Below are 15,222 nucleotides of genomic sequence, written 5' to 3'. Positions count from 1 at the left end.
TTTTCTCTTAGCGACGGAAATTCGGGACTCAATTCTCTTCGTACGTCAAAGGCTACCTGTATGCAATTTTTACAAGGTGTGCCCAGGGGTGGGATTCAAAAATCCCAGCAACCGGTTCGCTGAGAGCATGGCCATGATGAGCATGGCCATGGTGGGTGTGGGAGTTTTTCGCCTTCCACAGTGTCCAGAGGCTTCCCTCGAGCCTCTGGGAGGGCGAAAACAGCCTCCCTCAGAAGCTGGAAACAGGCCGGTTTCCAAACTTCCGGAACTTTCCGGGAGGGCCATTTTTCACCTTCCCCAGAGTCTGGAGGCTTCCCTCGGGCCTCTGGGAGGGCGAAAATGGCCTCCCCCAGAGTCAGGAGGCCACTTTCGGAAGGCCCATTTTTTCCCATTTTTCTCTGTGTGGATCCTGCACTTACCTGCATCCAAAACGGGCCACGTGGAGACTCCTGGGAGGGGAGGGAGGGGCCAGCCAGTCGGTTCAATTACTGGTTCAGCGAACCAGGTGTAAATTTAACATCCAGTTGGCTTGAACCAGTCCAAACCAGCTGAACCCCACTCCTGGATGTGCTACAGGCATTCGTTAGAGGCCGTGTCACGTTTAAGAATCTCACGGGCGATGACCAAAAAGGAGAGATTGTTTTGGACATCCAGAAGGGCCAAGAAAGTGACAATGGAGGAAGCCTCAAAGGCCCCGGGACGGAGAGGCTGTAATCCTCCAGGTGCATTTTTTTTGTCTTTAAAAACAGAGCCGTAGGGAAAAAAACCACCCTGAATCCGTTCCCCTCACGTGGAAACAAGTGAAGTGAAAACCATCGCCGGAACAATTGGCACAACCAGCTTTCTGAGGGAAATTTTTTTTTTGTGAAACGGCACCCAGGGACGTACCTTGTTCCGTGGTTCTTCTCAAAATAAGCCGCTCGTAACCAGACGCTTTTCTTGCTGGGGAAAACTTGCAGGGCGTAAGCATAAATTGCCCTGGCACACTCCAAGGCATTGTGTGCCACACACTGTGGGGGGGAAAAAAAAGACGACAGGTCGAAGAAGCCTTTTTTGAGTGACCTACCTCATAATCTTATCTATGCAGGCAGTCCTCGACTTACAACGGTTCATTTTAGGGACCGTTCGAACTTACAACAGCACTGAAAAATGGGATCTGTGGCTGTTTTTCCACACTTAGCACCACTGCAGCATCCCCGTGCTCATGTGCTTTAGAGTAGAATGAATGAGCTAGAAGGAACCTTGGAGGTCTTCTAGTCCACCCCCCTGCTTAAGCAGGAGAACTTATACGCGTGATGGTGAACCTATGGCATGCATGCAGAGCCATTTGTGCCGGCAAGTGAGCCGCATGCGAGCCGCAGGCAAATTTACCTCACTGCACATGTGCACGCCTCACAGCTGATTTTTCTGCTGGTTTCAGGCCTTTTTTGGCCTCCCAGAGGCTTGGAAAAAGCCTCTGCAAGGCTTTTCAGGAGGAATAGGCCTGTTTCGTCACTTCCTGTAATACCGAAAGTGACCAAATGGGCCTATTATTCCTCCTGAAAAGCCTTGAAGAGTCTTTTTCTAAGCCTCTGGGAGGCCAAAAAAGGCCACAAACCAGCCAAAAAATCAGCTGTGAGGCACAGTGCAGGTAAGGGGGTGACAGAGGGGGGATTGTGCGCGCATGCATCGGGGGCGTGGGGGGGCGTGCATTGCATTCTGAGTGCTGGCACGTGAGTGCGCACACGCTAACGGGCACGCAATTTTTGGCACAGAAGCCCCCAAAGGTTAGCCACCACTGACCTATACTATTTCAGATGGCATTTTCCCCCTGGCACCTTCAGGGCTGCCACAGCGGAGATTAGTTGGGCTGGAGGAATGGGAAGGTGCCGGGGGCGGAAATGGCTCCAGGGCTGACAGCTTATTTTCTTGCAGACATTTTGTTACCCAACTAGGTAACATCATCAGTCCACTTGCAGACAATTCATCCCGAGTCTAAAATTTTGGCCTCCATTTGGGTTGTAAGTAGGGGACTACCTATACACATCCACCAGAGACACCCGATCTAAATTGCAATTCAGAACTTCTTTGCTCTCATTGGAACAAAATGATGAAAAAAAATTTAGAGGTAGCCCCGATCCTAAAAAGGCAGACTGAGAGGTGTCAACTGATAAAAGTGATAACAAAAAAGTAGGAACAGCAATAAAGTCATATACCGCTTTACAGTGCTTTACAGCCCTCTCTAAGCGGTTTACAGAGTCAGCCCATTGCCCCCAACCATCTGGGTCCTCATTTTTACCAACCTTGGAAGGACAGAAGGCTGTGTCAACCTTGAGCCTGTCAGGATTCGAACTCCTGGCAGTGAGCAGACCAGCCTGCAATACTGCATTCAAGAGCCACAGTGGCGCAGTGGTGAGAATGCAGTACTGCAGGCTACTTCTGCTGACTGCCGGCTGCCTGCAATTTGGTGATTTGAATCTCACCAGGCTCAAGGTTGACTCAGCCTTCCATCCTTCCGAGATGGGTAAAAATGAAGATTCAAATTGTTGGGGGCAAGAGGCTGCGTCTGTAAACTGCTTAGGATGGGCTGTAAAGCACAGTAAAGCGGTATATAAGTCTAATGACTATTGCTATAGTGCTGTTCTAACCACTGTGCCACCATGGCTCCTGGAAGGAATAGGTAACGCAAGACAGGCTACAGACAAGTGGATTTCAACCTGGCACTTGTGGATTCTCAGCTCCCAGAGTTCCTCAGCCAGCTTTGCTGGCTGAGGAACTCTGGGAGTTGAAGTCCACAAGTCTTAGGGGTTGCCAAGGTTGGACACCCTGGACAGCAGCGTCCCACCTCTTATTCTACCTCTTGGTCCTGTCCTCAGTTTCACACCTGAGGCCTTGCACTTACACTATCAGCATCTTCCATCCAGGTGTGCTTGCGATCTTCCTCTTCAATCCCAATCCCGATCACTGCTCTCATGATAGCTTGGCATGTGGCCACGCTTCCAGCTTTATCGCATTCTTCGGCATCCTGGAAAAAAATCATTTTGACGTGGCCTCAGTTCAGGGCAACAAAGGGGCAATTCCACCCAAACACACCCTTGCTGGAGAGCTTCACTCTGTTCCCTAACCTGGCAAGGCCCGTAACTGGTTGTTCTGCCCCCCTTGCCACTGCACTTTCACCCAAGCAGAGGTGAGAAGCCAAGAATCTTAGAACAGGGTCCCCATCCTTGGCAACTTTAAGATTTGTGGACTTCAACTGCCAGAATTCTGGGAGTTGAAGTCCACAAGCATGGCTGGCTGAGGAATTCTGGGAGCTGAAGTCCACAAGCATGGCTGCCTGAGGAATTCTGGGAGCTGAAGTCCACAAGCATGGCTGGCTGAGGAATTCTGGGAGTTGAAGTCCACAAGCATGGCTGGTTGAGGAATTCTGGGAGTTGAAGTTCACAAGCATGGCTGCCTGAGGAATTCTGGGAGTTGAAGCTCACAAGCATGGCTGCCTGAGGAATTCTGGGAGTTAATGTTCACAAGCATGGCTGCCTGAGGAATTCTGGGAGTTGAAGTTCACAAGGATGGCTGCCTGAGGAATTCTGGAAGTTGAAGTTCACAAGCATGGCTGTCTGAGGAATTCTGGGAGTTGAAGTCCACAAGCATGGCTGGCTGAGGAATTCTGGGAGCTGAAGTCCACAAGCATGGCTGGCTGAGGAATTCTGGGAGTTGAAGTCCACAAGCATGGCTGGCTGAGGAATTCTGGGAGTTGAAGTTCACAAGCATGGCTGCCTGAGGAATTCTGGGAGTTGAAGCTCACAAGCATGGCTGCCTGAGGAATTCTGGGAGTTAATGTTCACAAGCATGGCTGCCTGAGGAATTCTGGGAGTTGAAGTTCACAAGGATGGCTGCCTGAGGAATTCTGGGAGTTGAAGTTCACAAGCATGGCTGTCTGAGGAATTCTGGGAGTTGAAGTTCACAAGCATGGCTGGCTGAGGAATTCTGGGAGTTGAAGTTCACAAGCATGGCTGCCTGAGTAATTGTGGGAATTGAAATTCACAAGCATGGCTGCCTGAGGAATTCTGGGAGCTGAAGTTCACAAGCATGGCTGCCTGAGGAATTCTGGGAGTTGAAGTCCATAAATCTTAAAGTCTCCAAGGGTGGAGACCCCGTCTTAGAAGAGTACATGCTTGGCTAAGTACCTAAAAAGGTTAAATTATGACAACTGGACCAAAGTTTATTAAACTGACACATTTCACTGCTCATCCAAGTAACTTATTCAGTCAAAATGAAAATTTTGCTTAGGCTTTGATTCAGAGCGTCGTTGGAATGTAATAATTCTTGCTAAGCATCTTTCATTTCCAATTGGGGGAAAAACCAATAGTAATAATTCTTTCCTCTCTAAAAATTCACATTAGAGCAATGATTAAGACTGACAGATACATGAGCTTCTTTAGTTCACGGCGTAGCGGTGATTAAATATTTAACTATAACTGAAAGAAGCGGGGTGGGGGGGGGAATTCTCTATTGCGTGTTTTTCATCCATCCTTCTTGAACATCCAAACCATCTCTTCTCATCTGTTTCTCGTAGATTCCAGAGCACCAGTTGTTTCAATCCATAACATTTAAAATATTCATATATTTGAAGAGTCCTTGGTGCTCTCTGAGGTTGGCTGTTTTCTTGCAGACGTTTCATTACCCAAAGTAGATAACATCATGGTTTGGGTAATGAAAAATCTGCAAGAAAACAGACAAGTTTGGGGCCCTCATTTCAACCCAGAGTTACAAATATTCTCCTTTATTTGTATTCATATATTTATCATAGAATAGAATAGAATAGAATAGAATAGAATAGAATAGAATAGAATAGAATAGAATAGAATAGAATAGAATTCTTTATTGGCCAAGTGTGATTGGACACACAAGGAATTTGTCTTGGTGCAAATACTGTCAGTATACGTAAAAGAAAAGTACCACAGAAATTGTAATGAAATGCACTGGGACCCATTAGACATTTTGCAATAGTTTTAACACATTTGTTTATGCTATTCCAGATCATATAGTAGCACCCACCCTGAACACATATAATATCTCACTTTAGGCATGAAAATCGGCTGAGTGACTTTGGGTCAATCACCAGGAGATGGTGAGTTCTAGTCCCGCCTTAGGCATGAAAGCTGGTTGGGTGATTTTGGGGCAGTCACCAGGAGACTGTGAGTTCTAGTCCTGCCTTAGCCATGAAATCAGCTGGGTGACATTGAGCCAATCACCAGGAGATGGTGAGTTCTAGTCCTGCCTTAAGCATGAAAGCCGACTGAGTGACTTTGGGCCAATCACTAGGAGATAGTGAGTTCTAGTCCCCCCTGAAGCATGAAAGCCGGCTAGGTGACTTTGAACCAGTCACTCTCTCTCTCTCAGCCCAACCCACCTGACAGGGTTGTTGGGGGGGGGGGAAACAAGAGGCAGAAGGAGTATTAGGCATGTTCACTACCTTGAATTATGCGCAACAATAAGGAAACTGAGGTAAAAAGGAAAACAATAATTAAAAATAATGATCTAAAACAGCTTTTCCTGAGTAATTCCCGACCCCTCATTTCAAAAGGCCCGGAAGACACCAGGTTAGAAAAGTCAGGCTTTGAAAGAAGAGGGATCCCTCCTAGGCAGATACCTGGATCCACTGTTCCCGGTTGATTTCCACCCCGTTCGCCCTCAAGGAGGTGATGGCTCGGTCAATGATCTTCTCCACCATCTGAGTATTCCCGTTGGCCTCCTCGAGCTTGGCAGCTGTAATCCAGATGTGCCGGTCGGTTGGGATGTTTTCACGGGCTTTGTTCAAGACTTTGCGAGCATTTTCGTAGGTTTCGAGCCTAGCCAGGGCAAGCCACAGCTGGAACAAAGGAAACAAGAGGAGTTGACCGGAAAGGCTACCCAGCTGCCTCTCAATACGACTTTTGCCGATTGATCGAGACTTACAACCATTCATTGAGTGGCCTTTCAGAGTTACAAGGACAGAGGAATAAAAAAATATGACTTAGGACCGTTTTTCACACTTACGATTGTTGCCACAAACTTGCATCAAGGCCCTTTGTGTCTTGAAGACCTCACAGCAGCATGACAGAAGGCAATTCGTGTTGCTAGTTTCTGGACACGATTTCTTTCACTTGTACATATTTTAATCTTGTATTTTAAAGTGTATGTTGTATAGTATATCTTACTGTAATTGTGATGCATCTGTCCCAAACAAATTGGGATCAAACTTTGGACGCTTGGCAACTGTCTTGTATTTATGACGGTTGCAGTGTCCCAGGTTTATGTGATTATTATTTGTAACCTTCATATTCCCATATGAAGAGCCTCGGTGGTGCAGTGGTTAGAGTGCAGTACTGCAAACTACTTCTGCTGAAAGCCAGCTACCTGCAATTTGGCAGATCGAATCCCACCAGGCTCAAGATTGACTCAGCTTTCCATCCTTCCGAGGTGGGTAAAATGAGGAGCCAGATTGTTGGGGGCAAGAGGCTGACTCTGTCAACCACTTAGAGAGGGCTGTAAAGCACTATAAAGTGGTATATAAGACTAAGTGCTATTGCTATAAGATGTGGGAGTTATTTTATCAACAACTGGAGAATAAATTTGAAAGTTAGAAATTAAAGACGATTAGCGAAAAATACTAAACATGTGAAAAGAATTAAAAATATTAAGATGGGGACTGTTAATAAGAATTCGATATACAGTATTATGTATATCAGTATTGTTAGGGATACACCCTAGCAGAATTTGCACGGCAGGCAGGCAGGCAGGCAGGCAGGCAAATATGTGAGATAAACGTTTTTGTAGCTTACACTCAGTAAAACAGATACACTGTGCTAGTTAAATAGTTTATTCCAGTAAGAGTTTTATCATAGTCAAACAGTCCATATATCATTCACTAGTTCAGTCCGTTCGGGATTATTCAGTTGCAAAGTCCAGTGTCGAAAAAGGGGTTAGTAAACTTACAAATATCAGTCCAGTAATATATATCCTCGCAGTAGAGATATAAAGAAGTCAAACCTCCTTTCTTCCTTGACGTTCAAAAACTCAGCAGCAGGGAATATGCAGTTAGCAAACCATCAATCCAGCAATCCAGCAAGCAAGTAGGTTCTCTTGCTCCTTCTTATGGCGGTTTTACAACCGCACCCAAAATTACATGCTTTGCAATTTAAAGTGACACACACTTAAACTTACTATCATAGTTTATATATATTATTTTACCCAAACTACGTTAGGTAACCTTGTTATTCCTAACAAGTATCAATATAATGAATATGTATAAACTGTCATTGTTATCGCATAAGACGTTTGTATCCAGACAACACACTGTTTAAATGGAAGATGAATTGTTTGTATAAAATAAAATAAAACAATTCCCCCCCCCCCCAAAAAAATTATTTGTAACCTTCTGACAAGCGAAGTCAATGGGGGAAGTTGCTTGCCAAGCATCCTGAGCTTGATCAAGTGGCTATGGGGGGATGCTACACTGTTCGTAAGTGTGAAATAGCAATAGCCCTTACATACCACTTCACAGTGCTTTTACAACCCTCTCTAAGCGCTTTACAGAGTCAGCCTCTTGCCCCCAATGATTTGGGGTCCTCATTTTACCCACCTCGGAAGGACGGAAGGCTGAGTCAACCTTGAGCCAGGTAAGACTCAAACTGCCAAACTGCAGGCAGCCAGCAGTCAGAAGTATAGCCTGCAGCACTGCACTCTCACCACTGTGCCACCACGCCTCGTAAGTCATTTTTTTCCAGTGCCGCTGTAACTTTTAAGTCATTAAACAGGACAGCAGATTAACAGAGTTGGCAGGGACCATGGAGGTCTTCTAGTCCAGGGGTCCCCAACCACCGGTCCCCGGACCGGTACCGGTCCGTGGAACGCCGGTTTGCTGGGCGCCGCCATCTTGTTTTGATGAAAAAGTGCTTCCGGTGAGCTTTTCCGGTTGGAAAGCGGCGTTTGGGTGCTGAAAGAATCCTCGCGCCTTAGTTTCATCGAGGGGGGGGGGGCGGCTTCGAACAAAACTAAGGCGCGAGGATTCCTTCAGCACACATGGCAAGGCAAGCCGAGCGACCGTCCCGAAGCCGTCCCGAAGCCCATCGACACAGGTACAAAGGAGGAGTTGAAGGTGGCGGGGAGAAGCGGGGGACGGCTGGCTGGCCGGTCGCTCGGCTCGCCTTGCCATGCGTGCTGATGCCGGTACTGGGCCATGGATGATTTTGTGATGCCGGTACCGGGCCGTGGCACAAAAAAGGTTGGGGGCCACTGTTCTAGTCCAAACCCCTATACCAACCCAGACAAATGGATGTCCTGCCTCTTCTTGAAAACCTCCAGTGATGGAGCACCCACAACTTCTAGAGACAAGCTGTTCCCCTGGTTAATCGTCCTCACTATTATGAAGTTTCTCCTGAGTTCCAGGTTGCTTCTCTCCTTGATTAATTTCCCTCCATTGTTTCTTGTTCTGCCTTCAGGTGCTTTGAAAAATAGGTTGCCCCCCTCTGTGTACAAAACCAATCTGCCCACTTACTTCCACACTGGTGGGGCAGCATTCCACGGCCCGGCTCAACATTATCCTGGCATCCTCGGGTTCTTCTAATTCAACAGCTGCTTTCCATAAGCGGACTGAATTTGGCACGTGCTCCAGCGCTAAGAAAAAGAAATGGGGAGAGAGGGGGAAAGAGAATAGAAATCCTTTTCTTTATCCAGGACCTAACAATATCCAAAGCCACCGAGTGTAATGCGATTTGCAAATTTAACACAAAGAGAAACCTCGGAAGCACGCATGTCAGGGACTCGCTGTAGAAAGAGGAGTGGCAGAACCCGGGAGGTGGAGGGGGTGGAGTCAAGAGAGGAACCAGCCTAGAATCCCTACGGAGCCACCAGGGAACTGTGTGATTCACTTAACGAATGCAAATCCTTTGCTTATCAAAAAAAAAAAAAAAAAGGTCATTAAAACCAGGCATTTCCCAATTGCTTGGACTAGCAAGCCGGTTTTATTCAGAAGCTTTGACAGAAATATACCAAACTGTCAAGACTTAAGAATAGCTGCAGGCTCCAACCTCTGCTCCTAGTGGACTACACATCCTGGGTTTATTTGACAGGCAGGCTGTCAAGAGGCAGCTCGAGGGAACCCAGCATGAAGCTGGAATGAATCCCAGAACGAAGCCTGCAAACTCGTTTCGGCTAGCCTGCAGTATCACCTCAGAATCCCACAAGTTCCCACTGCTGCCATTATCCTGAGCTGCCCAGCAGACTCGGAAAGGCATTCGTGTTTGCCCTCTTTCAGCAACCACTCCCAATTTTCTGCTTTGATAGCTCAAAATGGAAAAGGATGGGCAAGCAAAGAGAAAGTCAAAGTTACCTGAGAAACCACCTTGCCCCAATGGGACCAGCCGGCCCCACGTGGCACCAGGGATAGAAGCCTGTTGCAGAGCCTGTTGGCCAAGGGAATTCGGTTGGCAGGACCTTTTCTGTGGTGGTTCCCACCCTTTGAAACATCAGACCACTTGAGGGGAAGTCTGCCCCCCCCCCACCATCTTGGCCCTTAAAATCCTTCACAGCAATAGCACTTAAGGCTTATATACCGCTTCACAATGCTTTACAGCTCTCTCTTAAGCCAGGCCCGCGAAAACCGGATAAGTCCCGTGCTGGCCACCCCTCCACCCAGTTTAGCGAAGCGGAGTGGGGGGGAGTCCCGATATGTCACGTGATGATGCGAGTTTCACACTCCTGATCTAAGTGGTTTACAGTGTCAGCATGGGGCCCCGCAACAATCTGGATCCTCATTTGACCGACCTCAGAAGGATGGAAGGCTGAGTCAATCTTGAGCCGGTCAGGATCGAACTACAATGGGCAGAGTTATATACGCCTCCTGTATCGGAGGTGGTGGACGGATTAAATAGAAGATCTCCATTTGAATGCAGACTCCCCGCTATCTTAGTTATAGGGTAGTCCTTGACTTACGATGACAATTGAGCCCAAAATTTCCATTGCTAAGTGAGTCATTTGTTAAGTGAGTTTTGCCCCATTTTACGACCTTCCTTGCCACAGTTCTTAAGTGAATCATTGCAGTTGTTAAGTTAGTAACCCAGTTATGAGGTGAATTTGGCTTCCCCATTGACTTTGCTTGTCAGAAGGTCACCCAAAAGTGATCATATGACCTCTGGGACACTGCGACCGTCATAAATATGAGCCAGTTGTTTGAATTTTGATCACATATAAACACAGGACACTGCAATCATCATGAATATGAATCCGTTGCCAAGCGTCCGGATTTTGATCACGTGACCGTGAGGATGCCACAATGACCGTTAAGTGTAAAACATGGTCATAAGTCACTGTTTTTCTGGGCCTTTGTAAATTTGAATGGTCAATAAACGAATAGTTGTAAGTCGAGGATTACCTGTATTTCTTTTTAATGTTCATGTATTTATTATTCTACTGTTTGACAGCAAGTGTCATACCCCTGTTGGAGGAGGAACACCTGACAGGGAGTGGAAGTGTGGCTCCGGAGGTTGGGGAGGAGGCTGGGGAAGGGCAGAGGCCGGCTGGGCAGTCAAGAGGAGGACCCAGGCCCATCCCCTCTCCATCCTAGGGCTTGCAGGGAGGAGAGGATAAGGGAGAGACATGAATGGCGTTGTCTACGGAGGAGGAAAGGGCCTTGATCCCCTTCATGGGCTGCAGCTGTGAGAACTGGTTAAAAGGACAGACATGCGTATGGCCCAGTGCTGGAAAAAAAGCATGGAAATATCTCTAGTCTGTCATTCTTCTCTGAGTTTGGCGTCCTTCCCAGTGTGTGTTGCGATATCTGTGGAGATCTTCAAGCCCTTATCTTGCCTGGTTCCCTTAATTGCTTCAGTGTGGTTTGTGTTGTTTTTACTCTTTATAGTTTATAGGCATTTTTAGTTTAAACAGCATTTCCTCTTTTTCGTAACTGCTTGTGGGGGAGTTTTTTGTCTCCAGTCAAGAATATTCGGAGCTTTGAAGCAAAGTGAAGGAATAAAAGAGGCTTCACCTGTTTTCATGACTGTGTTTATTTTGTATCCCACCCTGGGTCATCACAGCAAGATAGATGGCAAATAAATTTAATAAGTAAGCAAAGGGCAACGCTAAGAGTCACAATGTGGAACCAAGTCACAGTTGCTAACTCTGAAAAATATACCTATCCTCTCTTTTTTAATTTATTTAATTGATTGTTTGAAACTGGAAATTAAAACCCTGGAGAAGATGCTAAGGCATTGACCTCTTAATGCAAAACTGTAATAGCTTTCCACTTCGCTCTTAAAATACCAAGCTGGTGCGGTGACTTCAATTATGCCCATAATGGCCAACAAACAATGATGACTGTGTTATCCATGGAAAATTTATTGTGATAATGTTCTGATTAGTTGGAGGATGGAAACCACTTTCCATCACGTTTATAGCTCCAGTAGGAGATTGTTCAAGAGACTATAAAATGCGGAACAACAGTCTGGGACAGGGTGTTCTGGCAAGCAGAGTGTTCTGTTTTCACACATTTAAGAATCGGGCTCATAGGCCAGGCATTTTGTTTTTTCCTTCCCTTCTCGGTCTTCCTCCCCAACCAATAAGCAGGCAAAGGAAATGCCAGCTCGATGCATTGTTCAATCTGTTCATATTCATGTCTGGCCAGCAATTATGGCTCTGTGCCTATGATTGGGTTGGGTTTCAAGAGAGAGACCGTAACTCATAAGGTGGAGATTATATGGGCCACGGGCAGTTCGTCAGCCTGCAGAGCTACTCTAGAGTAAGTGGGAGTGTAAGGGGGAACTTTGGTCTCTCCTTTTTGCATCTGGGGGGCTGGTAGTTCTTATTATTTTATAATTTGTATCCCATCTTTTATAATGTTTACAAATAACTCAAGGCAGGGGACATATGCAACATCCCTTCTCACACCTATTTCTCTGACAACCAGACTATGAGGTGGGTTGGATTGAAAGTCATCCAGCCAGCTTTCATGCCTAAGGCGGGACTAGAACTCATTCTCTCCTGGTGATTGGCCCAAAGTAACCCATCCAGTTTTCACGCCTAAGGCAGGACTAGAATTCACAGTATACTGGTGATTGGGCCAAAGTCCCCCACCCGGTTTTCATGCCTCAGACAGGAATTTACTCTCTCTGGGTGATTGATCCAGCATCCCCCCCAAGCCAGCATTCACGCCTACGGTGGGACTAGAACTCACAGCATTTTGGCCATTGGCCCACAGTAACCTAGCCAATTGTCTTGCCTAAGGAGGGACGAGAACTCACAGACTCCTGGTAACTGTCCCAAGGTCACCTAGCCAACTTCCCCCAGTTAGCAAAGTCTTAGCCATGGTTCTGTGAATCCTAGGTAAGAAATTGCAAACAGATAGGTTTGTATTCTTTTTTTCTTTTTATTGTTCCTAGTACAGGAACCGGTAAGCACAGTTAAACTGAACAAGGTTAGCACTGAAATCAATCATCTTTCAGTGTAATTTATCCCTTCACTCCACCCACCTAACCACTGCCTATCTCCGCCTGCACTCGTGTCCCAATTACCCTATTAACGCTATAATTTTATGTGTCTACATCCCACTAACTAAGCCACGGTTCCCAACTACCCCTTACTCCTCCCGTTCCTGCAGTTGCTCTCTCTTGACTTATTTACCCACCCTGCCAAAAAAGCTGTCTTTATGAATTTATTTGTATGAGGTTCCTCTTGGTTAATGCTGCATTGCTGACGGTGGGTATGTCATGAAGTGTTTGCATTCCCCCCTCATCAATCTAAACGAGTCAGCGTGCAGACTGGTAGGAATGTTTGTTTTTGTTTCACCTCCTTCAAGCCCTTAATCTTCCAGTGCTGTCGAGCGACTTGTTTCGCGAAGCCTCTGTGTAAAGCCTGGTGCCTGAATTACCAGGTCCACATAAACTGGGTCTATAGGAGCACCACTGATCTCTGACGCCTTGCAGGAACTCATGGCATCTTGTGTCACCCCTTAAGCGGCGACTCCTTTCACTTAAAATCTGGACTCAAACAATTGGAAGGGAGGCCCTCATAAGCCCCGCCCCAGGAGCTGGAAGCCAAAAACTATAAAACAACACCAAGAGAGGTCTATGGAGAGTCTCGGTCATCCAAGTCTACCCACGTCTACGTCTGGGTCCCAACACTTGGAACAAGTCCTCTAGGTGGTTTGGGGCTTGTTTTTCGGTATGGCTCACGGGCGGCCGTGAGCGAGCTTTCATCATGGGCAGCAACCGGGCAGGTGGGGGAATTGGACAGGTTGGGGACACGAATGGGGTTGCCGCAGTCCAGCGAGTTTGACAGAGGGACTCAGGACCAGTCGGGTTTGAAGAGGACGTCGGGCGGTCTGCATCCGATGCAGAGATGGGGCCAGGACCATCTGGGAGTTGTGTGCTGACTCCGGAGCCTCCGGAGTCTGGCAGCAGCGAGGCAGAGGAGCAAGGGGAGCCTGTTCCCAGTGCACGTGTGCACAGAGCTGCCAGAAGGCAAGAGCAGCTAAGACAAAAAGGGGCGACTCGGGAGTAAGGCTGGGAGGTGATTGCCCCTCCCCAAAGGTATAAAGGACAGGCAAAGGTAGAGAAGCCTTTGCAGGAAGCAAGGTCATTTGCTCTGTTCAGATTAAACCTTGAAGTCTATATGGACTTTGTACTTCGGTTGTTTTTTTTATAGTTCATTCGGCACTTCTGTTATTGGCAGCACTTCACAGGAAAGAAAGATGGGTGCGCTTATCTTGAGGGACTGTTTGAAACTCATTACCGGCTGGGAATGAACCTAATTCCCAGCGTCGAAATAAAAGAGGAATTGCTTTAACTGAGCGTGTGCTTAATTACGGTCTCGGAAGCCTTGGTCAGAACATTGCTGAACTGCACCTCCCATCATCCCTTCCTACCAGCTGTGCTCATCGGAGCTTCCTCGGAACTGGATTTTCAACTTCCCCTAGCTTTAAAGATCTCAAAACCCATAAGGCAGTGTTTCTCAACCTATGCCCCTTGAAGATGAGCGGACTTCAACTCCCAGAATTCCCCCAATCCCTCCTCCCAGGTAGCAACCACCTTCCAAACCTTCTGAGGTCTTCCTCTATGGGGCCCATCTCACCTTTCCGGAGGACCCTCTTCTTGGCTCGAACGTCAGTCTCCAACTCGGCGGCTCTGATGTAAATCCGGACCGACTGGGGGAGGTGACGGACGGCCTGAGCCACCACAGCCTTGGCGGTATCGCCGGGCTGCAAACGCGCAGCCTCCAGCCATACGTCTTCGCTCTGGAGGAAGGCAGCAAAGAAGAGACAATGGCTTATTGGTTAAGGGATCCAAGCCCGCAGCGGGCTGCAACCGGTTTAGCAACCGGTTCGTTGAGCACGCAGGCGCACAGCATTCAAAAACCACCTGTTTTAAGCTTAAAAACTTAACCTTCTATGTCAGCGCTGGTGAGTAAAACAGCTGAGGCATGAACTAGCCACGCGAATCAGCTGAGCTAAAAAAAAAAAACAGGGAAATATAGGACAGGAAAGGGTGGGGCCAGGTGGGCGGGGCTAACTACTCATCGGAACTACCAGTTCCAGCCCGCCACTGATCCAAGTCCTTTAAAGCAGTGGTCGCCAACCGGTGGGCCGGGGACCGCTGGTGGTCCACAAGAAAATTTTGGTGGTCCACGGAGAAATGTCCCCCCCCCTCCAAAGCCCTCCTCCTAAAGCAATTAATCCAGGCTGCGCGGGAACACAAGGCTTGCGTTGCTTGCATTGAGAACAACACGAGGTAGTGAGGGAAGGGGGGAAAGGGTGGAGGGGGGGAACTAGCTTCACTCGCGCCATGCGCCTCGCGCGGCCACCGGGCTGCTTCTTTCTACCTCTTTCTTCTACTGATTTTGGCTGCACGCAAGGAAAGCAGCAGAAGTCTTTCTTTCTCTCTCCCCAAACTCCGCCAGAAATGAGTCTTTGGGACCCTGCAAGGCCTTCTGCTCTAAGAAGCTGCGCTAGCATGACAAGTCTCACAAAGACTCATTCCTGACGGAGTTTGGGGGAGAGAAAGAAAGACTTCTGCTGCTTCTGCTGCTTTCCTTGCATGAAGCCAAAAGTCTCTCTCTTTCTCTCTGTTCCCCTGAGAACGGAGCTGGAGACAGTATCCTGCGATCCCAAATCAAGAACGATCGACCGGTAGGAAAACGGGGTGGGGAATTTTCCTGCAGACTTTTTGGGGGATTTTCCCAGTGTCTCTGGTCCGCGGGATTTAAAATGATGGG

At 47.6% G+C, this 15,222-nt stretch overlaps 1 protein-coding gene across 1 annotated transcript in view; it reads right to left on the bottom strand.

The window, feature by feature from the left end:
* PRPF6 (pre-mRNA processing factor 6) overlaps positions 1 to 15,222 on the bottom strand; it is a 54,839-nt gene that overhangs the window by 19,934 nt on the left and 19,683 nt on the right. The window contains exons 9-13 of the mRNA XM_087962330.1: positions 14,083 to 14,245; positions 8,516 to 8,634; positions 5,630 to 5,848; positions 2,882 to 3,004; positions 889 to 1,010 (exon numbers count right to left, since the gene is read on the bottom strand). Of these exons, the coding sequence (XP_087818456.1) occupies positions 889 to 1,010; positions 2,882 to 3,004; positions 5,630 to 5,848; positions 8,516 to 8,634; positions 14,083 to 14,245 (746 nt within the window). The remainder of the gene's footprint in view (positions 1 to 888; positions 1,011 to 2,881; positions 3,005 to 5,629; positions 5,849 to 8,515; positions 8,635 to 14,082; positions 14,246 to 15,222) is intronic.

Source organism: Notechis scutatus, chromosome 3 (assembly GCF_049901735.1).
Source record: "Notechis scutatus isolate UNSWTSFEM ecotype Mainland chromosome 3, rNotScu1.2, whole genome shotgun sequence".
NCBI lineage: Eukaryota > Metazoa > Chordata > Lepidosauria > Squamata > Elapidae > Notechis > Notechis scutatus.
This window is presented reverse-complemented; position numbering and strand designations above follow the sequence as displayed.